Here is a 24,703-nt window from a genome sequence, read left to right on the forward strand (position 1 = left end):
CTCTGTGAGCTATAACGCCTATCGATAACAGTGCTAAACAGTAACAAAAGTACCAAGCAAAGATTAAAACGTGGAATTTTTAAACTTTCAAGTTCCTTTACTTTATTCAATTACTTATTCGATTTTTCGTTCCATTTTATATGTTTGAATAAAACATAAAAATAGAATAAAGCTTATAATTATTTTAAAATACAAAAGAAGAATAAACGAATAAAAATTTAGTCGAACTGTTATTCAAAATAAATTTTTACGTGATGACAATAAATATAAATAAATAATATATCTTCGGAAGGACACTGCCGTAAGCTATTAGGTGCTGCTTTGCAAAAGTTACGTTTGAGGAATATAAAAATCTCCTTCAACTTTTTGACGCTAGAGGTCCACAAAGTTTTCAGTGCAATGGGGGTGAACTGGATTAATTACAAACACCTTGGATGTTGAATTGGAAATCTGGGTGGATTTGGAAGCACTTGAAGTGCAATTATTAAACAAAAACAAAATACTACTTCGAGTTTTCCACTAATTAATCAACTACCGCTATTCTTACTTTCTTTTTGTTTTGTCATCAACATTCTGGATTCATCTGAAGTTTACAGAAATTCTTATTAGCAGCAGGTATCTTAAGATTCTTTCAAGATACCTCTTCTTCCAGGTATGGCCACTCGAAACAAAGGCGAGTTGTGTCATCTTCATTGGACAGACCATGAATCACTTCTTCGAGGAGTCTGCAACAATCTCTTAACCACAGAAAAGTTTGCTGATGTCACGTTATTTTGTGATGGTGTTGGCATTAAGTGCCATAAATTCATGTTGTCTGCTTGCAGCCCATACTTTGATCAGATATTTTCTGAATCACCCTGTTCACATCCCATTATTATTCTAAGAGATGTATGTTATTGGCAAATGCAAGCCTTGTTGCATTTCATTTACAAAGGAGAGCTAAACACTGATGAAGCTAAACTTGCTAGTTTAGTGGAACTGGCCCAATCACTGCAAATAAAAGGCATAGGTGAATTCAGAACAACTTCATATGAAGTGAACACTGCTACAGCAGAAGAAAGACAGAAAAGAAGATCATCAGTTTCAAGTGAAGTAACAAATCACACAGAAAACATAAAAAGTTACCTGTCAGTAGAAGACCATACCAATACGTTATCTGGCAGATTAAATGCTTTACCTAAAGAAAGCAGTGAACTTCTTGAAAATTCACTCTCAGTTCAGCTTGATGCATCTGACTTCAGTTTACAAGAGACAGGTATCTTGGCTTTCTTATCCATGCTGTAAACCTGTAAAAAGATTTTTCAAGGGCTTTGCCTGGACCTTTTTAGAAGTTGAATACAATTTCGAATCTGACCCTCTTGGAGACAATCAACCTATGACGACGGCCATGCACGAGCCCATCTTGGAATATCCAGAAGAATCAAGTACGGATCCCGCCCCGCAGAAAAAACGCTGTCTCCCCTCTAACTATGTTAGCATATCTGTTATTTTTAAAAAAATGTATTTAAGGGGTAATCAGTTATCAATAGGTTACTGATAGCGACGCCGATGCGACTAGTGATGTTTCGGTTCCGGTAACTGCTACTGCAGCCTACAAGCGTTACACCGATGCACAACTCTCCTCTGCCATCCAAGCAGTAGTTGAGGAAGGAATGAAACAAGTTGATGCGTGCATCAAATACGGGATCCCATTTACTACACTTGCTCGCAAACTGAGCGTTTATCGAACAGGTGGTGGCTGCTTGCGTCCTGCTACGTCAAAAAAGAAGAGAAGTTCTTGTTCATCAAATGTTTGTTATTGGCATTGACCAGTTATATTTGCAGAAGCCTAATTTGTTTTAATTATCACAATATGCTTAACAGGTATCAGTGGCTTCAGTTTTATCCATAGAAACCGACTTGGAAAGTACAGGGAATATCGAAAATGCATCAACAAATGATGGAGTAGTGTAAGTGTTATTGTTGGGTCGTACTAATTGAATCTTTACGTGTCGCAATGTAGTTTTTAATCATATATTTTATATTTACCGCAATTAGGCTCGTCATTGAAGATCCTTTCGACGTGTTGCCGACAGAGGTGAATTCCAAGAATGTGCCGTCCTTAAAACATTATAAAACTTACCCTGAAAAGAATTTAAAAGCAGCCATTAATGATGTTTTGCACAAAGGAATGCGTGTGCAAGAAGCTAGTAAATATTATAAAATTCCGGTGTCGACGTTGGCCCGCAAAATACGTTCTCACAAACCAAACGACCACCAACATCTGCAAACGACGATGTCTTTCGATGTTCATCCGAATTAATGATGGTGAAGTTGAACTAGTTTCACTTTTTTTATTTGCTTGACATTTAATATACATTCGTGTAATCTCGAACATGTCAGCGGTTTTTGGCTAGTTAAAACGCTACGCTACTTGCTGCCTATTTTTGAAATCACATAGATAAGTTGTAGAGACCTTCTGATTTTATGTTGTATTTAACTTAGGAAAAGGCGCATAACTGAAAAAACATCTAACACGCACTCCGACGAATGACTGGACTCCAGGGGTCATGCGTCGAAGACCATCGTGAAACGGACTGGCATTCCGATCGTTCCTAAATGTGAAATTCGCGCCATCCGTATGAAAGGGTTCAGTGGGACAGTGTCGCAAGATTTCGGCTAGGCATTCATCACAGAAGTGAAAGTATAGCGCCCATTGAGACACACAGAAGTAAGGATACTGCGCGCTTCCTACAGGCAAAAGCTCTTTAGCACCGATTGATACAAACTCCATTCAAATCTGCATTTTAACAGAGACCTTCGTAGGCGCTTAAGGCGCCATCAGCTTCGAAATGGCCAGCTGGGGCGTTATAAATATATGCAGATAGTCCGTGGTATGTATTCAAATTCCCTATCCGTCGGAATTTTGATTTCGACAGATGTTTGAAGATATATACATACCAGATCGATTCACATCAAAGGATTTTCGAAGAGCCTAAAGTGGAGCTGAAGCAACAACCGTATTTTATTCTCGTGTTACTTCTGAGACCTGTGACAAAAGAATGGCGACCGGCCAAAGAATCCCCAAGTCCGTTTAATCTGAGGCAACTTTTGTGGTGTCTATCTTGGCATTCTCCAGCTCCTCGATGCATCCATCGGTGGGAAATGAGCCAAACCTTTTGAGGGAGCTGCTGGAGGGGAATAGTGAGCGGGGTAGTAAAGCAAAAGAACAAGAAAAAAAAAACGAAAACAAAGCTCAGATGTCTTTCAATCCGAATCCTACCAGGAATTGGGCCAAATTGTTGACTATGCCTTGCAAAAAGATCACGAAGTTCTAGGCAACAAGGGCAAAAAATTCCAAAACGAAAAAAACCAAAACGAAGTAGCAGACGGATAAGCTCATGACTAAAAGACGAACATTGCGCTGGCGAGAGGAAAAGGAAGTGAATGAACTCGGACGTGTTGTCCGATCACACGGCGAAGAGAGCGTTTACTCGAAAAAGAGGATCCGCCAGTTTCTCTCGCTTACTGTAAATCAAAACGACCAAAAATAGCCGGAAGCTGCTGGCCTCATAGTCCGTCTTTCGAGACGCGTATCATCAGTCGCTATGGTCTAAAGAAACGGAGAGTAAAAGGAAAGAAGATAAAATAGGAGGAGAAGAGGAAGAAGAAGAAATTTTCGTGTCTATTTTCGAGAGGCTTTCCCTCTGCTCATGGGTAAGACGGAAAGAGCGGCGATCCAATATTTTGGGGCGAGTGATCGTCCAGTTTAACGGACGGTTCGGGACGGAATGTGAGCGTGCCCGATATTCCTAATCTTTATGGTAGTGCAAAAAGGGAGAAAGAAAGTAAGTCTATAGGACTTCGCAACACTCGAAATGGGAATTGTCATAGAATTGAAGCTAGAGCAGCTGATACGCAGCTTGGCGGGCTAGAATAATAGAAATGGCCGCTTGATCGGACGAGATAATGTGAGAAGACTGTACGGAATGTAACTGCAGTCGTGGGAGAGCAAGAGAGAGAGAGAGAAGGAGAAAAAAAGGAAAAAGGGAGACAGACAGCAGGAGCACGAGCGATAAGAAGGAAACGTAACCGTGCCGTGCTGTTTTTAGCACACCGTGATTCTGTTTGTGAGCGTGTGGGTGCGTGCGCTTGTCGTCCTGGTCGTCGCCACCGCCACCTTTTTTTTTTGTTTAATACCCTGCTCTTCACACTCGGTCCAGCGCTTTAGTGGTTCAGTCTACTGCAGTGCTTGATGAAATCTAATGGACTTACCGAATTCGAGCTAATTTTTTTTCCGGCCTTCCAATTGTTTGGCCGTTTCGTTTGTTTTCTTAATCGCTGTCTCTATACGTCTGGAAAGTGTCCATTTTGGATTTAGTTATCTCGTGACCACCGAATGGAAAACAAAGCACCCTTCTCATGCTTAACTACCATGTGATTATAGTGGCAGAAGGCAAAGAAAAAAGAATTCACGTCTGCGATCGAGTTGGCGTCGACACGCACCTTATGTGCGTACCACTGGTTTTCGGATCGCCGGGATAAACAACACCGACGCACACCAGCACGTACGAGTCGTTACGTTTAAACAGCAACCGACTAGCGTGGAACATTGTTATTTTGTTTGTTTTTTCGCCGCCCAGCAACGCACCTTGAATGTGTTTACAGAATAACTCGACTGACTTGTTGTTCCGTGTACTTTTGGTGACAGTTGATCCTCGTAATAAGCGACAGGAAACGTAACATTCTACAAGCCACAAAATGATTGTGGTAGATGAAAGTGAACCGGTCGGAGGTAAGTGGGTGCAATCTGAACTATTATATAAGTGAAGTGCTTCATTTATTCTTTAAATTTCATAATAATAAAACCAGAGATCGAGCCTCCCTTTGAATCGCGGGATGTCCAAATTCGGCGCGGTCTAAATGTCCGGGATTTTTTCGAAATGGAAGAAGAAATTGGCCGGTATGAATGTTCGCTTTCTTTCGTTATTTTTCATATTTCTTTTTTTTTGTGAACAGTTTGGCTTTGTTGTACCGCACATAGAGGTAAATTCGGAACGGTATTCAAATGTCGGGAAAAGAAGACGGGTCTTCGTCTAGCGGCCAAGTTTGTGCAAGCCGCCAAAAAGGCTGACCGGATCAACGTGGAACGCGAGGTGGAGATTATGAAATCGTTGAGAAATCCGCGCCTTATCCAACTCTACGACGCCTTTGACGACGGCAAGAAAGAGATTTGCCTTTTGCTTGAGCTGTAAGTCCCTTTGCCTTTTAAAAACAAAAGATACGGCAAGCCAGGAGTCATTTTGCTTTCTATTGGAACACTTCTTTTTGGGGTTTCTCGTGTTGTTTTTTTTTTCTTTTTGGATGGGGAAAGGGGACGAAACGGAAGGACAAGGATTGAGTGCTAACAGCTGAGCAAGCGCTATCCGTCGAGAGCTATACGCTTGCCTGATATTTGTTTTCTTTTGCATTTTCCTTTTTTTTTTTTTTTTTCCTGGCTGCCCGACTAAGCATCGAAGGGGGCGAACTCTTTGAGCGTGTGATTGACGACGATTTCGTCCTGACTGAAAGAGCTTGTGCCATCTTTATGCGCCAAATATGCGAGGGTATCCAGTTCATCCACCTTCAGCACGTCCTACATCTCGACATGAAGGTTAGCCTTTCGCATTTTGCTTTCATTTTCAGCTTTTTTTTTTTTTATCTATTTTGATTCATATAATTTCCTACTGTTTATTTCCAGCCGGAGAATATCCTCTGCCTGACAAGAGCGGGCAACCGAATCAAATTGATTGATTTCGGACTTGCGCGGCGCTACGATCCGTCCAAAAAGCTACAAGTTCTTTTCGGCACGCCTGAGTTTGTAGCTCCGGAAGTTGTCAATTTTGAGCAAATCGGCTATGGCACAGACATGTGGTCGGTCGGTATCATCGGCTATGTTTTGTAAGTAAGCCTTTCTTTATAATACGCAATCGTTTTGTTGGTGTTCAGTCGTCCGCTTTGGGGTCGTCCGCTTTGGGGTCGTCGTGTAAAAGCTTTTGCAAAATAACAGCTGAACGGAACCGGTAGTAACTTGGCACACTTGCGCATTTTATGCAAATCAAATTGGCTAAAAACGTCTTTCTTCATAGACTTGTGTTTATCTTGGAATAGGAAGATGTAGTTTGGTGATGCAATTTGGAAGCTTTCGCTCTTTCTCATTCACATGGCGTATTTTTACTTCTATGGGGAGGGGGTAGTAAATGATGGTACTGTCCCGGCAAAGAATTTTTTTTTACAAGAAAAAACGAACGTGATGGTGGAAGCAATAAGAAAGCTTCCCTTCTATCACGAGCAACAGCCGGATTCCCAGATAGAGCGAAGGTGCGGGACTGTCATTAATCATTCGCCTTTTCAGCAAGCTGTTTCTTTTTCACTTAGTCAACGTAGTGTGGCAGGAACATCGTTTTAAGTTATCATAACAACATTTCTAATGTGGTAAATCGTTCTTGCCATTTAGTTATATAATAATCACGCACTGAATCGGAAGATATGGGAAAGCGAAAATAGAAAGTAAAAATAAATGGCCAGCGAAAAAGAAGGTTGATAGAATAAGGTTCTCGTTCATTCAGTGAGGAAAATGTGGCTGTACTTCGCACTTGTTTTGAAACGTCCCCGGTGTCAACAGGAAGCTGTAAGTTGCATAGTATACAGACGCAGACAAAAACGTTGCAACATTCGGTTGCCAACTTTTTTTTCGCGAGACAGTTCGCAGGACGACTGCCAAAGAATCCGGTGACTAATTATTTCCGACCGTTGCTCGCCTTCTGGGCTCTCTCTCAAATCGCCCTCAAATGGCTGTATTCATTCGTCTTTCTGATTCTTTTGTTCTTAAAAAAAAAAAAAAAAAATGAGAACTCGCTTGCCCTGCGGACACGCCGTGCCATATTGACGAGCAATCCATATGTCGTATATTGCTCTGCCGTTCGAAACGAGCGCTTGTCGAATTATTATTGCTCTTGTTTTTCGCTCTCCTTTTAAAATGTCTAAATCCAAACTGTTGGTAGGCTTGGCGCAGGGTTCTGGTTAGCCGTTTAGTCTCCTGCTGGGTATTCCAAAGATAGCTCGTCCTTTGCGGATCTACGTCATAAAGCATACCAATTCCTGTTCGTCTAACCACTTCCTCATTAAAAGCTTTAACCGTTACTTTTGTTTGCATTCTCCTATCTTTATCGCAAAAAACATTACTGTACGCCAGCTAGCGACCTTGGTCCGCTATAATCTAGGAAAACTGATACGTACCAAACAACAGGGCCTTTTTTGTTTGGCTAGAAAATGGGCTAGGATTAGAATATTCTTAAAGGTGGACTAATTAAAAAACCAAAACCAAAAAAAAAACAGGGGACTTCAGTCGTTGTTGTTGTTGTTTGTTCAGACTGGAGGTAAGCCAGAAGATTTGGTTCTCAATTTTGAATACCAAAGGTGCCCTATTTCAGCACATTTCTTGATGCTCGACGCCGATTGGCGTCCGTTTCGACACGATCCCGCAATGACGTATTTAGCTAGTTCGTCGTATTCGTCTCTGATGAATGAATATATTTTTCATCTTGCATTGTTCTAAACGACCTGGCGAGCGTTTCTTTGCTAACCATCTTCTGCGACGAGTTGACATTTCTGTTTGTTTGTTTTTTCGTGTTGGCTCGATGACAGACTTTCGGGCCTATCGCCGTTCATGGGCGAGACGGACGTGGAAACGATGGCCAATGTCACCATCGCCAAATACGATTTCGACGACGAGGCCTTCAACGATGTCTCGGCCGAGGCCAAAGACTTCATCTGTAAACTGCTAGTCAAACAAATCTCGTAAGTATGACGGCTCAATCTGCCATTGTTATTGTTAATTTAAAACCCAGTTGTCGTGAATTTCATAACAGCCAAATCATTTTGCATAGGGTTATCCTTCTTTGGTAATATCGTTGTTTTATTCATTTGGGAATTTTTCATCTGTGACAGGAAACGCATGACATCGACCGAAGCTTTGAGACATCCCTGGCTGAGACCGCGACCTCCTCTTCCAGCACCTCTTCCACCTGTACAGCATGTGGAACAGTCCTCGTCTACAGCTAGTTCTTCTGCATCATCTACTCCTACACCCACTCCTCCTAGCGAACAAGTTCCTATCACGTCCAATTCATCTCCAATATCAGAAACTAAAGCGGCAAATGATTTAAGAATGGCGCCAGCCGTCATCGACAAAGAACCAGTCACATCGTTTATACCTACACCAAAAACTCCAACTACCGTGCCAAACATGCAGGGTCAACAGGCATCATCGACAACCACAACAAAACTGGTGTCGACGACGGAACTTCGTAATTGCGAGCTAATCAAATCATCCATGTCGTCAGCGAGTAACTTAGTCGTGCCTTCCCTGCCAAATGATGACATTCGGAACGGCCAATCGGTCACCCATGTGGCAACCGTTGAATCAAGGAGTTCAGTTATGTTGCCGAACGCCTCTGATGCTGAAACGGCCAAACCATCTCATCACGCATTGACAAATCAAACGTTATCATCAGTTCAAAGCACAGATAACGTGCCGACCTCATCTGCCATAGCCGCAGAAGAAAATAAGTTGATACCAACCCCGGGTATAATTGAGGTTGAACCGTTGAAACCATTAATGCCAGAGCCAAGTAGCCAAGCCATACCCCAAGACACTATGTCGGCCCCAGTAGTAGCTCCAGCGGCAGTTCCACCAACTGAATTTCCGGATATCCTGCAAGTGACAAAGGTTAATTTAAGGCAGTTTGTTGAGCGCTGGAATTCGCAAACCAACAGCCCCTTTCAGCTCAACTCGGACAGTCCGCGGAGGACAATTTCTCTGCTGATAACCGCCCCATCGATTGACCTAGAAGCTTCACCTGGGTCTCAGTCAGAGGATTCGCCTACGCCGCTAACGGGAATATCACCATCTTCTCCCAATTCGATACCCCCCTCTTCGGTCTTCACAAATCCACCTACGAATGTGTTAAAATCTGATATTCCAACAGAAAGCACCGAGAAAGAGTACAAGTCGAATCATCCTTCGGTCACCGAGTCAAACGGCAATGTCGACCGGATAACTGCCCAGTCAGCAGCCGCCACTTCGAACGCTAACGTGGAGACAGCTATCGAACAAACGTCCGCTCTGCTTAAATCTGTTAAAGATTCACTCATCCGACAAATAGAGAGCGGGACAGCCGTCCGGGATAGAACCGGCGCTCGTGTCTGGGATCGAAAAGGTGGTTCTCCAGTTCCTACTACTTTTGTGCATCGACGGGCGCCCCAAGTGTCGTCCGTATTCAATTACGCCGTACAAAAATTCGAGGCTAAGCAAGTTAAACAGCCACCTACATTTAGAGAATCTCAACTGTCGAAACCATCGAAACCCCGAACCCCTCATCACCCGCCGGTTAAACCTAACGAGCCCGCAGGGAGCACAGAGGATTGGGAGGTCCATCCACCGGTAGAAGCAAGATCTTTTGGCTTCGCCAAACGGCACAAGACCGTCAACACTACGGTGGTAACGACGACTGCCTCAATGCACACAACTACAAACTCGTACGCTATGAATAATAGCTCTAATACAGTTTTCAAAATGGACTCCCACCAACCATAATGTTACACTTTTGATAATCTACAGATGGTGTATGATTGTTGTTTTTGTTTGTACATAAGGGACTGATGGTTAATGTTTTCAAACTGATTGTTCAGTGAGTTACACGGCCTTCTGAGTTGTATAATCCCTATACCGGTGACACAAATTTGTTGGGCGCGACCAGGTGTGAGGAGCCATTATTGTTGATGCATTTTGTATTGACTGCACTGTGCTGTACACCTTAGTCGAAATCAAATTTGACATTATGTTGTGACCTAGAATTCATGTACTACGAGATTTATGAAAAAGTAAAAAAAAAGTGTGATGTCTGATTTCAAATAAAATGTTAGCACAGTGGCCAACATGTAACTATATTTGTTACTTTAATACTCCCAGTTTTTAACCGTAAACAACTGCGTTTCGCAAGCTCTGATGATAACTACCTAGTCACGCAGTATTTTAGATATCTTCGTCACTGATAAGTCTTTAGGCTTTATCTGTTCACCTACTACATTTCTTCATCGTAATATTCCTTGTCATTGCAGGTTTATTGGCTCGTCTTATCCACGCAGGTGTTTAATAAAACATGTCCTTCCCCTACAAAATTGCGTTCGTGATTCCTGTTCATGTTTAGTAAAAAAAACAAATCCATTCCGTAGATCAGACGTTGTTCCAGTGGTAAGAAATACTCCTCATTTATCACGCTAACATTATTCAATTGCACAGTAATGTATGTCAAGGCTTCCGCTTAACTTAACAGCTATCAATAATTGCTTATTTACTTTGGGCTGGGTAGAAGAGAGAGCTCTTCTATTTCGAGAGAAAAGCTTGATTTTGTGCGGCTTCGGTTTTAGTTTTGTTGAATTTTGTTGAATTTTCTCCGCGAAATTTCCACGGCTCACTCCTAGATGTCACTGAGGTATTATTGTGATTTGTGATAATAACTAGAAAACATGGAGGGTGTTGACGATTCTGCTGGAACTGCTAATCAAGCAGATTTACACGATGAAAAGTAAGTAAAATACTTTATCACTTTATAATATATAATAAGTCTCTTTATTTTCATAAAGTAAAAGATACTGCTGGGTTTGTTTCGCCACGGACGAAGATGACTTCACCGCCCTATGGGTGCAACCTTGCCAATGCAGTGGAACAACAAAATGGGTTCATGAGACTTGCCTTCAGCGTTGGGTTGACGAGAAACAGAAAGGCAATTCATTGGAAAGGGTACATTGCCCACAGTGCAATACCCAGTATATTATTGTATTCCCTCCAATCGGTAACTCAAGTTTTTACAAGGTAGCCATTCTCCTACAGAATTCTAATGACATTTTGTCTTTTAGGAAAACTCATTCTCTTTCTTGACATCACTGACCGCATAATTTACAGAGTGTGTCCATTCATTGCAGCTGGTGTTGTTATTGGTTCAATTTACTGGACAGCGGTAACTTATGGGGCACTGACAATTATGCAAGCCGTTGGAGCTAAAGAAGGACTTGCTTTAATGGAACAGTCAGATCCCCTTTTCCTTCTTATTGGTCTACCTACAGTCCCTGTAATGCTTATATTAGGAAGGCTTGTACGGTGGGAAGAAGCTCTTTTAGCTTTTCTCAATAAGAACATTCCACGTGTGCCCATTGTGAAGCATTTACTTCCTACTTTTCAAGTAGCCTCTAACTCTGTTCGTCCACAAGGCACAGAAACTCCTCCCTTCTCCGACCCTGTTTCTGCCACCCGAGTCCTATGTGGAGCATTAATATTTCCTACAATGGCCGTGCTTTTTGGGAAGCTACTGTTTCATCGTGTTCGCTCCAACCTGCAAAAAACTTTCTTTGTAAGTGGCCATTCCAGACAGAAAAATTTGGTTTGGATCTCGTAACCATAACGTTTTTTTTTTTTTTTTTCAAAGGGAGGTATTGCTTTTCTGGCGTTGAAAGGGGTCTTGAAGATGTACTACAAACAACAAATTGTTATACGACAACATCAACGCCGTGTTCTTGACTTCGCCAAACAGCCAACCGACGTCAAAGGAAGGACAAATACCAGTTCTAATCCCTGAATCGCTGAAGTAACAGAAGTTTCGAGATTACGTCAATATGTAAATATAATTATCTTAACTCGAGAATTAACACCAGTTTGTGTATTTCAGACATGTTGACATTTCTTTTGACATGTTAGTTACAGTTACCCTAACACATCTCAGGTGAGGTGCAGTTACTATATAAATTGTGTAAAATTATCTCTGCTTATATCAATGAAACTCTTGATGAAGATGTTTGATGTTAGGCCCACCATAGGCTAATGAATCACACCAAAAGGACGAAGGACATGAGGTCCTTTTTAGCAACCTGATTTCAGAATTACATGGCCCTCCTTCTCCTACATCTGCATAGTAATAGCAGTCTCTTATCTTTCCACAAGTTCCATCAGGATCATATGGGGGTGCCAGAATATCCAGAAAAGAAGCTGAACCACCAACTGTCCCAATAGTGTGCAAATTGTGATCAGAAGGGGAAAGCATTGCAGGGCTGTCCTTCTCACTAATGCAAGAAACAGGAAATCTTCTGGCTTTTATGTACTGAGACTGTCGCATTGAATGACTATTAGTTTGCGCAGGGAGATCAACTGGTGAGTAGCTTTGCACATTAACAGTCCCATAAAGCACTTTTAAGATCCCGTGCATACCTTTGAACAATGGTAATCAAATCTTAGTTTGATATAACTATTTAAAAGAACTGCCTCAACATAAGATTTTAAATTTTGTTACCAACATGATCATGTAGTGGGATGCAAGCACCTTCTTTGAGGATGAAAACACCTATGCTGACAGTTTGGTTTTCAAAAATTTCCATGTATGAAACAGGAGCAGTTCTCGATGTAAACAAATTAAGTGGGAAACGAGGCTGGCCAGAGTTGCGAGATAATCCCAGGTCTTCATTTGGACAAATTTCATTTAGAAGTTGTCGCAGAGCGTTCAGATTATGATTAATATTTGTATTGACCAATGAGCCATTAGGTTTAGTTGCAAATGTGTGCACTGCTGTACGTATCACATTTTCTATTCGAGAACCCATGACTCACAGTTAAAAGGTACATATACCTTGCATGAAATACTCTTAATTATACTCTTAATTACTCATGGGCATGACCTACATGAAGACTTCGAGTTTCACAACTAGACTTGAATCCTATCCTTGTTGATATTGAGAAGCCCAACTGATGGCAAAGATTTTAACCCACAGCCTAGGGCTATAAAATAAGCCCCTTCTCACTAAGTCAAAACCGTCGAGTCTTCTGCCATCTGTGCTTCTGCGGCGATAACACTCTAGGAGCTGTTCTCCTTTCGAGAATAAATTAATCGAAATCAACTTTCAATTTTGATTACGACATGTGATTTTTTTCTCTCCAAGGTTATCGAAACCTTTGCGAACTCTGGCAGCCGTTTCATATTGTTGTGCAGCACAACTGCGCTTTACAGTGCTAGCGCGCCAACATTTATTACAGTTTTTTCCGTTTATTCCAGAAACGTCTTATCTTGTTAAAAATACGAAGGAAATTTTCGTTATTCTTGTCGATTTAGATTCTAAAGCACATCTGTTCATTTATAAATTAAAGATTTAGGAAAAATACGAAATTGGTGATAAAGTCGGGCTTATATTGTCGGGCTTATTTTCCAGCGCAGCAATTTGTCGAAAAAATATACCACTCGGAATTCTATAACAAATATATAGTGCGTTATTATGACAATCCGTTTTACCCAAAAAAAAAAAAAAAAATATCGTTCTTTTTTTCTGTTTCACTGCTATCGCCATCTACCGGTCGATAGCGGTAAAACAAAAAGAAAGGCCGCTATTATTTTTTTTTGGGGGGGGAGGAGGGGGGTAAAACGGATTGCCATAGATTGCATCAAACTTACCCATTCGGCAACCCAAGTGTGCATATGTGTTTCTTTGATAATTATTTTATTTTGCTAGTATGTTTGGTAAACTGCAATCGTGCCCAACATTTTTGCCTTTGCATTTTAGGTCAACTCTTAGGTGATCTATACCTGATCCTGTGTTTTAAAGTGATCTGCTTCCACAGCTACATTTCTGTGTTCTTTTCCGTTGGTCTATGGTTCTGAATTGAGGCAAGTATATCTATTATGCTATGTCACTAAGTACTATAGGGAAAAGAATAACTGAAGTTGATTGAGATCTATTCTGATTCTCCTGATATCCATCACAACAGGTTTTTATTTGCTTTTCAACATCCATTTCATAGTGGTACATGTGGCTTTGATTAATATTACCATAAAGACTGCCGAAAATGGGTGTGGTACGGAAACCCAGAAATAGCACAAGTTCAACATAAAACATGAATTAGGTACTTTTCGGTTTTTTGTCTATCGAAAAAGTATTTTTAATGCTATTATTTTGCATTCACAGAATTTTAGCGGGGGATCAAGTCAAGTCTGGAAGTGTTACAGGATGGAAGAGTGAGCCTACAGTTGAAAAGACACAGAGTGCATTACCATTAAGGTATGAGGTAAAGTAATAGAGTATGCACATTGTCTAATGAGAAGTACCATCTTGTGTAAATGAATCTTGTATAACAGCAATCCTTTATAGTTCTGTCACAGCTAGAAGCCTCAAATAATTCTGCTTCTCTTGCTAAAGAATAACTTGTCCTTTACATTGAGAGTGTTGGTGAAGCTGGGTACTTAAATGGCCCTAGAGATGTTTCATTTCGTTGGCATTGCAGTGATGAACATCATACATGGACTTTTTAGGTATGAAAGGAATTTTCTTGAAAATTTTTTGAATTTATGACAAAGCATTTCTCCTGCTTTTTGCCAACCATGTCTAATCTAAAAAAAAAAAATTTATTCAATAGGAAAGGATTTTCAGCATACTGGGAACACAACTATCAACAATGCAACATTCTAGGGGTGCTATTTTATCATTCAAGAGCCTTATACAATGATTTTCATCTGCAATTTGTATGGCCTTTCCCAAGCTTCTGCCAGAAGTTGAATCTATAAGTCATATAAGTCACATGAGCAACAATTGAGATGCTTAATGGTGTTGTTTTTCTTTTCTCAGCATAGGTTAATAGTAACATTGGATCTGAAAAGATTCTTGCTTGGGGTAAGACACTGAATAAATTGTAATGATTGAATGGATGACATGACATTTCAATACTTAATTTGGATTCCCGAGATGGTATCTTATATTTAAAAAATTGAAGTGCATATCTGGGCTCCCTTCCTTTCCGTAGCCCCGTTTCCCCTTGACTCGTAATAAGCCCGTAGGGGGTCATGCCCCTACTGTACGGTATATATAAAAACAACATATACCGAGGTTTGGAGGGCTCTGGCCGGAAAGGGGACGTGGGGGTCCGCTTAGTCCGATGATGTGTTCACGGAGGGCGACGTGGCTACCGACAAATCCGAACTAAAGGTTAATCGCTCCTGTAAAAATGTTCCAAATCTTCAGCTCTTCTTCCGGCTTCTCTTAGCCAATCACCGGGTAATCTCCCCGGTGGGTCAACAAGGCAGTGTCTCCCCCTGCCTGGGTTGACGGCAACTTTTGAAAGGGCTATTGTGCCTTTTTAAAGTTGCAAAAATAATTGTAATGTGCAGAGAATTGTTAATAAAATTTATTTTATAAAATATTGTTTCCAAAATTTGTTTCTGTTCTGTCTGTGTTCACACATTACATTTATCAACTTTTTTTTTTTTTGCTTTGCTTTATTTGTTTTTGTCACCTTTGATGGTAAGCATTGTTTCCATTGGTTTATCTGTAAGCATTCTATTATTATCAGGGATCGAACCCTGGATGTTCGGCATACCGCGCCGATGCTCTACCAATGAGCCATGAATCATATGATGTCTAGTTGGCTTTTTTCTAGTGACTTGTGGACTTGCATTTACACTTAGAATAAAACTGAAATGCAATTCTGCAATATACTCTTCTAAATTTACTCTATTTCATTTTTATACATCTACTGAGGTTTGAACCCAGGGTAACAGGTGTCGCAGCTAAAGGATCTACCACAGAGCTATGAACATTATCAAAGCAATAGAAAGATAAACATCCTGGACCAGACTGCATAAACATCCTAGACGATAACATATGATATGCGATAATAAAATATTTAGATATATCTCGTGGCTCAATGTTCGAGCATCGGCGTTGCACGCTGAATGTCTGGGGATCGATTCACATAACAGTAAAACAATAAACAAATACAAAATTAATTCAGAAAATATCCAGGTATTATACGTTGTTCCTTGTCTAAGTTCAAGAATTCAAAAAGTGTAATGAATAAAAATTGAATACTTACAGATAAACGATATAACGGTGGCAAAAACAAAAAAGATGAATTGAGCCAGCTAAAAAAAAAAAGTTGATAAATGTAATATGTGAACACAGAACAGAAAAAATTTTGGAAACAATATTTTATAAAATAAATTTTATTGACAATTCTCTGCACATTACAATTATTTTTGCAACTTTAAAAAGGCACAATAGCCCTTTCAAAAGTTGCCGTCAACCCAGGCAGGGGGAGACACTGCCTTGTTGACCCACCGGGGAGATTACCCGGTGATTGGCTAAGAGAAGCCGGAAGAAGAGCTGAAGATTTGGAACATTTTTACAGGAGCGATTAACCTTTAGTTCGGATTTGTCGGTAGCCACGTCGCCCTCCGTGAACACATCATCGGACTAAGCGGACCCCCACGTCCCCTTTCCGGCCAGAGCCCTCCAAACCTCGGTATATGTTATTTTTATATATACCGTACAGTAGGGGCATGACCCCCTACGGGCTTATTACGAGTCAAGGGGAAACGGGGCTACGGAAAGGAAGGGAGCCCAGATATGCACTTCAATTTTTTAAATATAAGATACCATCTCGGGAATCCAAATTAAGTATTGAAATGTCATGTCATCCATTCAATCATTACAATTTATTCAGTGTCTTGCCCCAAGCAAGAATCTTTTCAGATCCAATGTTACTATTAACCTATGCTGAGAAAAGAAAAACAACACCATTAAGCATCTCAATTGTTGCTCATGTGACTTATATGACTTATAGATTCAACTTCTGGCAGAAGCTTGGGAAAGGCCATACAAATTGCAGATGAAAATCATTGTATAAGGCTCTTGAATGATAAAATAGCACCCCTAGAATGTTGCATTGTTGATAGTTGTGTTCCCAGTATGCTGAAAATCCTTTCCTATTGAATAAATTTTTTTTTTTAGATTAGACATGGTTGGCAAAAAGCAGGAGAAATGCTTTGTCATAAATTCAAAAAATTTTCAAGAAAATTCCTTTCATACCTAAAAAGTCCATGTATGATGTTCATCACTGCAATGCCAACGAAATGAAACATCTCTAGGGCCATTTAAGTACCCAGCTTCACCAACACTCTCAATGTAAAGGACAAGTTATTCTTTAGCAAGAGAAGCAGAATTATTTGAGGCTTCTAGCTGTGACAGAACTATAAAGGATTGCTGTTATACAACATTCATTTACACAAGATGGTACTTCTCATTAGACAATGTGCATACTCTATTACTTTACCTCATACCTTAATGGTAATGCACTCTGTGTCTTTTCAACTGTAGGCTCACTCTTCCATCCTGTAACACTTCCAGACTTGACTTGATCCCCCGCTAAAATTCTGTGAATGCAAAATAATAGCATTAAAAATACTTTTTCGATAGACAAAAAACCGAAAAGTACCTAATTCATGTTTTATGTTGAACTTGTGCTATTTCTGGGTTACCGTACCACACCCATTTTCAGCCCAAATACGGTCCCACAATTGTTCACTTCCTTCGTTGCATGGACTTATTACTAACAATTCTGTTAGTGCAGCGCTAACAGAATTTAACTTTAACACACTGTCAGGTGGTAGACTGAATAACTAAACAATAAATAATTGTTTGTTAAAATTCTATACTTATTTTGAATTCTTATTTGAAAAGTTTAGGTACCTGACGGTGTTCGCCTAATGCCAATTCATTCTCATGTTCCGTTAGGGATGAGTTTGGAAAAACCTCCTTCACTGTTTGGAAACTGTTCCGTTCCAATTTGTTCTTTTCCCCTAGCTGAGCTTGTAGACTCAAAATTTGAGCTACAAAACACAAATGAATAAAAGCAAATAAATAGAATCATTACGTATTAGGCCTTACCATCCTTAGCTTTGCTGTTATCTAATATTTTGTGTTGTTCCAATAATTGGGCCTGCAGCTTCATAATTTGATCTAATAAACAATAATTAAAAATTGAAAACCAATATAATAATGTTTATACTTACCATCCTTTTGTTGTATTATCTTATCCATTTTTCAATTGTTCCTCCAGCCACGCGTTATTCTCCATCCACGCTACTGAACTAACTGCGAATGGCATCCTATGGACTGAAATTGCCTACGCCAGTAATAACGAGTCTGAGCGGTAGATGGCTACGTGTCGGAAAAAAAGAAAAAAGTGTGATTTTTTTTTTTTTTTGGCGAAATTTTTTTTTTTTTTTTTTGTGTAAAACGGATTGCCATACATACTTACATATGACAAACCTGGGATTTATGCTGCAGACGGCCCACCAAACGGTATAGCCATCTCTTGGTAAGGTATCCAGTTTTACTTCATTCAAGGGTTCCCGATGTTCAAGAAGTTAGGGGCTTGAAAATAAGCCCGACTTCTCATAAACCGTAGTTGGCGCGCCAGTACGGTATAGCGCAATCGTACAAAACAGCGTTATCGTATGGCAATCCGCTTTACCCCCCGCCTCCCCAAAGCAAATATGGGCCTTCTTTTCTGTTTTACTGCCAGCGCTCTCTATCTTTCAAATTTTTAACCTTTTCTCTAAATACACTCACGGAATATGCATCGCGTTAGCGCTGTAGCATACTGGCGCGCTAGCATTGCGTCAAATAAGTGTATTTCAAAAACGATTAATTTCAATGAAAAAATTAGCTATTTCTCCGGAATCAGCATTCAATTTTGAATATATCCAGTGATATTCAACCAATTCCGACGAGGGTCAGTTTTCTCAGAAAAATTTTTTAAGCCCGACCGAGAAATGTCGGGCTTATTCAGTCTAGAACTAGAAATGTGACCGTTAGATGGCGATGGCAGTACAACAGAAAAAAGGCCGAAGTTTTTATTTTTATTTTGGGTGAATCGGATTGCCATACATGGTTTCTTTATTAAACGTAAAAAAAAAAAAATAAGAAAAGTCTTGCTTATTACTTCGTCGGGCTGAATTTTTTTGGCAGTGCGCTGTTTTGGCGGACAAATTTTAAACTTTATCTTTATTATCGTTATTTCTTCATTGTGTGTGTGTCTTGTGGTCGTCAATCTTAGTGTTTTTTATGGCTAATTTTGCTCTAATCTAATGGTGTGTTTATTTTCTGTATATCCATCGTTATGTGCTTAGAGCCTTTTTCGAGTTTTTTAATTAAACGTCAAAAACACCGTGGGAATTTAGCCTCAAAAACCTGAAAAATTGACACTCATTGGAATTGGTTGCATTTCCCAATACATACTCAAAATTGAATGCTCATTTCGAGAAAATTGTTATTTGTTCCATTAAGTGAATTTGCTAACGCGCCAGTACGCTACAGGACAGCGCTAGCGCGACGCAGTACAAATATTGGGCGTTACAAATATTCGAACGCCGAGTAGCACTTTCACTATAAGAAAAAAAGTGCTTTCATTTGCTTGTCAGCCCAACGACTAGATTAAACTACATTCTTTCTGTTGTATTAGTTCTTGCTGTGCAGATATTTGGAAATTGACGTAACGATTTCTTGAATGAAAATAAAGAATTAAAAGAAGGAAACGAAGTGTAATAGCTGAAAGATAAAAATCGACAGACTTAGTCCGTGCTGGGTTGCTGGAAAAATCAATCAGCTTTAAACGGCTCGAAAACCATAATTTCCAATAGCAATGCGTCTAGTGACCTGAAAAAAAAAAAAAAATAAAACACCAGCAAACTTAAAATCCGGATTCGATTTCTTCGTCTTCTGGTTGGTACACAAGAAAATCTGATGTTGGTTGCAAACCCGCTTACAAAATAGACAGAATGATAGCGCTTCGGCAACCTTTGTTAGTAAAGTGAAGGATGTGGTGAAAAAACTGTTGGCTGTCTAGTACGTTTTATGGCCTCATACCACATAATAGTAGCAGTAGTAGGGCCTACGACCATACGGAGATTCAGTTTGTCGACAAAGATTAACGAAGTGCTTGTCGAAACTAAGCAGTTGGACAGGAAGAGTCAGAAACAACACAACAGACTGCATATATGTATCGCAAATAATGTAACCGTAAAAAATTTCGACACTAGAACGTACTTGTGAGATTAAACAGCATTAGGTCCGTGCCTCCTACTAGTAATATTCGCCGCAATCGTCCGCACTGCAACTGTCGCTTTCGACGTTATCTAGAAGATCTCTTATCGCACGTTCCTTAAATTTCAAGTAGAGATCTTCGACGGAACAGTCGTCTTTTGAATATACAAAATCTTCGTCATCGGATGACAACTCATCGTCCCGCTCCAAATACATTCCACACATTTTACCCACTATGTCTTCGTCACTATAGGGAGAAAAAAAAACAAATAAATATTGCATGTATACATCAGTTTGTTGGTGTATGAAATCTTTCCCAGTATAATTTTCCACTTTTTTTTACCATAGTTTAGCTACTACTATATTTTAGCTTTTTTTGCCAGCTTTTGCCAAAATATTTTTTCTGTGCTTTTTAATTAATTACTTTCAGCAATGCAGAATGGTAAACGAACAGCAATGGATTATATAGTAGGAAACACTCACACAAATAGCTTTGTGGAAATCATATTCATATTCAGTAAAAACAAGAATAGGATCTATATCTGTCTAAAACTTATTGTTCCTAAACTTACCCTTCGTCTTCTTCATCCGTGTCGGGATAATCATTGCGCCAATTGCTTTCGTCGTTAGAATCATCGGTGTCGTTATTTTCACTTTCTTCTTCCTGCTCACCAGGATGGTAATAATACGGTTGAACGCTAGAAGACCAAGTAAAATTAGAAAATGAAGTCAATTCTCCTCTAAAAAAAAGTGTATGGGTACCTCATAAGGCGGTCAATATATCCATCATCAAATGCTCCTTCCTCACAGTAATAAACGTCAAAGACACATTTACTCTCATCTTTCGGCACTTCACATTTTTCGACAAGAAGAGGAACACCATTGCAAGTTGCAACTTCACATTGCTGCTGTTCTTCAAGTACCAAGTCATAAATTTTCCAACTATCTGTTGTGTCCAAATTCCGTATTTTGTTTAAAACCTTAAAAAAATACTGATGTAAAATCCCAAAACATAACACAGGCCAAGTACTCAACTTTTTTTTATACCTTGTACTTTTTTTCACTGCTGGGCATAGCTGTGTCCACCTGTTTTTTGGGCTGATAGCTCCTGTAAGCCTTTGCAGGTTGACGATGGGATTTCAATTTTCCTTTTTGAACCAATTTTGCAAGGTTTTCCACATTTTCTTCCTGATTTTACCAGAATGTATGCTTACTGAAATATGGGGAAAATGCACAATTATTATACCTCATTTTCCGTGGTTCCACAAAACCTGAAAATGTTCTCGTCAATTCCATGTGCTTCAACTGACAACGCATCTTCCACTCTCATACGTTTCGACGCGAGCAGAAGAGCTTCGATTGGTTCTTGACTTAATCGGCGTTTAATTCGTACGATAGACGTCATTTCTCTTTTATTCTGGGGTTCAGAACTGCTGTGATCTTCTGTTTAAGCTTTGCTTTTCACGTTTTGAAATGAAACCACTGGCTAGCAGACAGCCAGACGCTGATTCAGAGATGGCAATATGAAACGCGCGTCATTTGTTTTTCCCTTTAACCCATGTTTTTGCTTAAGCCCCATGCGCCCCATAAAACAAATGCCACACCAGTTACGATAACTGTCGTCGTTTAGTGTCCTCAATAAACTTTATTAACCTTCTTAACATTTTAAACGACACTATTTTAAAAATTGGAAAATAGACATTGTTTTCTTAAAACTATTATACAGACCTACTAATAATCGATGAAATAGTATGTTATTAAACAGCGCATTAAACAGAATCATGATGCCAAACTAAAATTATGCTGCAATTTTTGAAACGTTGGAAACGGGTGAACCAGTAACATAGCGTTCAATCAGGTTCTCCTCGGCGTTTCATAAACAGTGGGAGTGAAAAGGAATGCCCTTGAGAAAAAAGAAATCACCATATCAGATTCTCTGTTGTCTATTCCCGTAAGGCCGTTTAAACAATGACGTACGTACGCAACAGTGTAACTATAGCTGTATGGCAAACAGACGTTCTTAAACGTTTGTAACAATTGGGAAAACCTTCTGAGTTGTGCGTAAAGCCAGCCACCACTCAGACTTTGTGCAATAAAACCGTAAGATCTCCGCGATGTTGAGTAGTGAAAACCTATATCATCGTTTTGCTTCACGAGTAGCCATTATTGGAGCAGGCCCAAGTGGACTGTCTATATTACGCGCATTTTCCCAAGCAGAGAAAAATGGTGTAAAAATTCCCGAAATAGTTTGTTTCGAAAAGCAAAGTGACTGGGGTGGTATGTGGAACTACAGTTGGCGAACCGGAGTAGACGAATTTGGCGAACCAGTGTATTAAGTTCATTTACATAGTACGCGGCGCAGACTAGATACACTTTTAATCTTCCATTTTTTTTAGGCACAGCAGCATGTATCGGCATTTATGGTCGAACGCACCTAAAGAATGTCTCGAATATGCCGACTACAGTTTCGATCAACATTTTCGAAAACCCATTCCATCATTTTTACCGCGTGAAATGATTCGTGACTACATTGTCGGCCGTGCTTGCACAAGTACGTTGCAAAAATACGTCTGCTTCAACAGCGTTGTCAAACATGTAGAATTCGATGCCGATCGAAAGCATTTCACCGTTCGTGTCCACAATTTGGTAACAGGAAAAAGCAAGTCAGAGAATTTCGATTATATCATTGTAGCTGTAGGACACTTTTCTGTTCCAAATGTGCCATCCTTCGATGGAATCGACAGTTTCCCTGGAAGGATTCTCCATAGTCACGATTTCCGTGATGCTCGACAGTTTACCGGGCAAAACATACTTGTTGTCGGAGGCGCTCTTTCTGCCGAAGACATTGCTCTTCAAACTTACAAGTTCGGGGCGAAATCTGTTACCATTAGTTACCGAACCAAACCATTCGGTTACGCTTGGCCTCATGAAATCGAGGAATTGCCTCTTTTAACCCATATTGATGAACGAACTGTTCACTTTAAGGACGGCAGTGAACGCACCATCGACACCATTATTCTTTGCACTGGTTACAAACATCACTTTCCGTTTTTGGCTGAAAATCTTCAGCTTCATACCGAGAACTGTCTGTATCCTGACCAGTTGTTCAAAGGAATATTTTTTCAAAGGCAGCCACGACTTGCTTACCTTGGAATGCAAAAGTTTTATTATAGCTTGCCATTTTTTGATGCTCAAGCGTGGTATCTTCGAGACGTCATACTTGGTCGCATTTTTTTACCTGAAGAGGAAGATCGTGCCAGTGATATAAGGCTGTGGCGTGAAAGGGGAAAACAGCTCAGTGGACCTTCTGAAGGTATCGATTTCCAAGTTGACTATGCCAGACAACTGTTGGATATTACTGATTACCCGAAAGTTGACCTGCTGGCAGCTGCAGCCATGTTCAAGTTAGGTAGAGTTCACAAACAGGAGAATATACTGGAGTTCCGCGACAAACTGTTCACCTCGCCATTCACGGGAACGCCCTCCGTGGCCAATCCGCTTCGTTGGATTGACGCGAAAGAAGACAACATTCTTTAATGTTGGCAAAATTGACCTAAAATGTGTAATTTTTCACTTTTTAGATGGATATGTACACATAAATCTTCAAATATATTTTTGTTGTTACATTTGCGCACGATAGATGTCTTCTCCTGTTCAAATTTTTCCTTTTAGAGTCAGCGATGAAGAAGTTGGAAGTTTGAAAAGTTACGAGATGAAATATCGTTACTGAAGTGTTACAATAACATGGAATTTAATCACCATGTAAACATAATCACGATTGTCATTCTAGTCAAATGACGCCGAACCACAATTGCTGTAGAGAGGTGACGAAATGTCGTGCCACTTATACAATCACGAGCTCTAATGCTATATAGACCATGCATTTACGGAAACGCGGCCCTGCAACGATGGCGGAATCACTGGAATTTCATCGATCTCGTCTGGAGCGGCTTCATCAGCTGGCCCCATCAAGTAATCTAGAGTTTGCCACAAAGAAATATGCTGCATTTAACACTGGCGATACTAATCTAATAGATGTGGTGCAAAGGAGGACATGAACAGTACTTGAATGTTCTGACTGCCTCCCTTGCTTCTGTAGAACAAAAGGATCAATCCCAATGGGTACAAAAAGCTTAAGTAAAAGCAAACACAAATTTACTTTACTTTCTGCGTTCATTCCGCTCTTCCGAATCATGTCATTCTCTGAATCTCTTGGTACTTCTCCCCTGTATCAAAATTGCGTCTTGTTACTGTACGCTACCTTAGTAATAGATTCACTTGTGATGCGTCCAGCCACGGACAAGAACAAAGTGTTGGATCAGCCATCAGTTAGTCACTAGTCGTACACCATTGTAAGGTCAGCTATGTTCGTTTCGAAGTCATGGTCTTGATAAATGTAATGGCGCACAAGCTGCAAAAATGGAAAAAAACGACCACATTGCATAGAAATAGCATCATTTCAATTACGTAATGTCGTTGTCGGTCTGACAAGTGAATAGAATGCGAACAACTGTAGTCAGAGATTGCTGTCTGCTAACATGTTTACTTTAGCAGGGTTGAGCGATGAATTAAATCAAGTTTTTTTTTCGCTTCTTTTTTCTCGCTACGTCATAGTTACATTTACCTTCATCAGACAGAGGCGGAAAGAGGTAGACACAAGCAGATGGAAATAGGAGTGAATCGATTTATTGTTTCCGTAGTACTGAATGATTCAATCGACGCTACAACTGAATCGAGTCTCGTGGTCTGCAACTCATTCGGGTCTTGG

At 40.1% G+C, this 24,703-nt stretch overlaps 5 protein-coding genes across 7 annotated transcripts; 3 read left to right on the top strand and 2 right to left on the bottom strand.

Annotated features, from left to right (window-relative positions):
* Positions 1 to 479: 479 nt before the first annotated feature.
* On the top strand, positions 480 to 9,969 carry LOC130703927 (serine/threonine-protein kinase svkA-like). 2 transcript variants are annotated; one of them, XM_059496570.1, is made up of 14 exons: positions 480 to 1,255; positions 1,329 to 1,471; positions 1,530 to 1,790; positions 1,864 to 1,949; positions 2,038 to 2,307; positions 2,485 to 2,710; positions 2,794 to 2,873; positions 2,944 to 4,774; positions 4,852 to 4,942; positions 5,024 to 5,230; positions 5,491 to 5,632; positions 5,720 to 5,919; positions 7,666 to 7,818; positions 7,969 to 9,969. In XM_059496570.1, the coding sequence occupies exons 8-14, from the start codon at positions 4,741 to 4,743 to the stop codon at positions 9,614 to 9,616; spliced, it is 2,475 nt and encodes an 824-aa protein (XP_059352553.1). In that variant the 5' UTR covers positions 480 to 1,255; positions 1,329 to 1,471; positions 1,530 to 1,790; positions 1,864 to 1,949; positions 2,038 to 2,307; positions 2,485 to 2,710; positions 2,794 to 2,873; positions 2,944 to 4,740; the 3' UTR covers positions 9,617 to 9,969. The 2 variants fall into 2 exon arrangements, with proteins under 2 accessions (XP_059352553.1, XP_059352554.1); XM_059496571.1 differs by having other exon boundaries at positions 1,307 to 1,471; positions 2,485 to 4,774.
* A 270-nt stretch (positions 9,970 to 10,239) lies between these two features.
* On the top strand, positions 10,240 to 11,834 carry LOC130703922 (E3 ubiquitin-protein ligase MARCHF5-like). The gene is made up of 5 exons (XM_057525380.2): positions 10,240 to 10,273; positions 10,544 to 10,607; positions 10,666 to 10,874; positions 10,939 to 11,429; positions 11,505 to 11,834. The coding sequence occupies exons 2-5, from the start codon at positions 10,549 to 10,551 to the stop codon at positions 11,652 to 11,654; spliced, it is 909 nt and encodes a 302-aa protein (XP_057381363.1). The 5' UTR covers positions 10,240 to 10,273; positions 10,544 to 10,548; the 3' UTR covers positions 11,655 to 11,834.
* On the bottom strand, positions 11,714 to 12,780 carry LOC130703923 (2-aminoethanethiol dioxygenase-like). The gene is made up of 2 exons (XM_057525382.2): positions 12,363 to 12,780; positions 11,714 to 12,280 (listed from the first exon to the last, which is right to left on the bottom strand). Exons 1-2 carry the CDS (start codon positions 12,667 to 12,669, stop codon positions 11,847 to 11,849), a joined length of 741 nt encoding a protein of 246 aa, XP_057381365.1. The 5' UTR covers positions 12,670 to 12,780; the 3' UTR covers positions 11,714 to 11,846.
* Positions 12,781 to 19,326: 6,546 nt separating this feature from the next.
* LOC130704254 (probable RNA polymerase II nuclear localization protein SLC7A6OS) lies at positions 19,327 to 21,436 on the bottom strand. The gene is made up of 6 exons (XM_057525734.2): positions 21,182 to 21,436; positions 20,983 to 21,123; positions 20,698 to 20,915; positions 20,508 to 20,633; positions 19,939 to 20,182; positions 19,327 to 19,548 (listed from the first exon to the last, which is right to left on the bottom strand). The coding sequence occupies exons 1-5, from the start codon at positions 21,338 to 21,340 to the stop codon at positions 19,975 to 19,977; spliced, it is 852 nt and encodes a 283-aa protein (XP_057381717.1). The 5' UTR covers positions 21,341 to 21,436; the 3' UTR covers positions 19,327 to 19,548; positions 19,939 to 19,974.
* A 469-nt stretch (positions 21,437 to 21,905) lies between these two features.
* LOC130704080 (trimethylamine monooxygenase-like) lies at positions 21,906 to 23,561 on the top strand. 2 transcript variants are annotated; one of them, XM_057525563.2, is made up of 3 exons: positions 21,906 to 22,264; positions 22,332 to 23,248; positions 23,309 to 23,561. In XM_057525563.2, the coding sequence occupies exons 1-3, from the start codon at positions 22,050 to 22,052 to the stop codon at positions 23,470 to 23,472; spliced, it is 1,296 nt and encodes a 431-aa protein (XP_057381546.1). In that variant the 5' UTR covers positions 21,906 to 22,049; the 3' UTR covers positions 23,473 to 23,561. The 2 variants fall into 2 exon arrangements, with proteins under 2 accessions (XP_057381546.1, XP_057381545.1); XM_057525562.2 differs by having other exon boundaries at positions 22,332 to 23,561.
* The last annotated feature ends 1,142 nt before the right edge of the window (positions 23,562 to 24,703 follow it).

The sequence above is a fragment of the Daphnia carinata genome, chromosome 8 (genome assembly GCF_022539665.2).
Source record: "Daphnia carinata strain CSIRO-1 chromosome 8, CSIRO_AGI_Dcar_HiC_V3, whole genome shotgun sequence".
In the NCBI taxonomy this organism is placed as follows: domain Eukaryota; kingdom Metazoa; phylum Arthropoda; class Branchiopoda; order Diplostraca; family Daphniidae; genus Daphnia; species Daphnia carinata.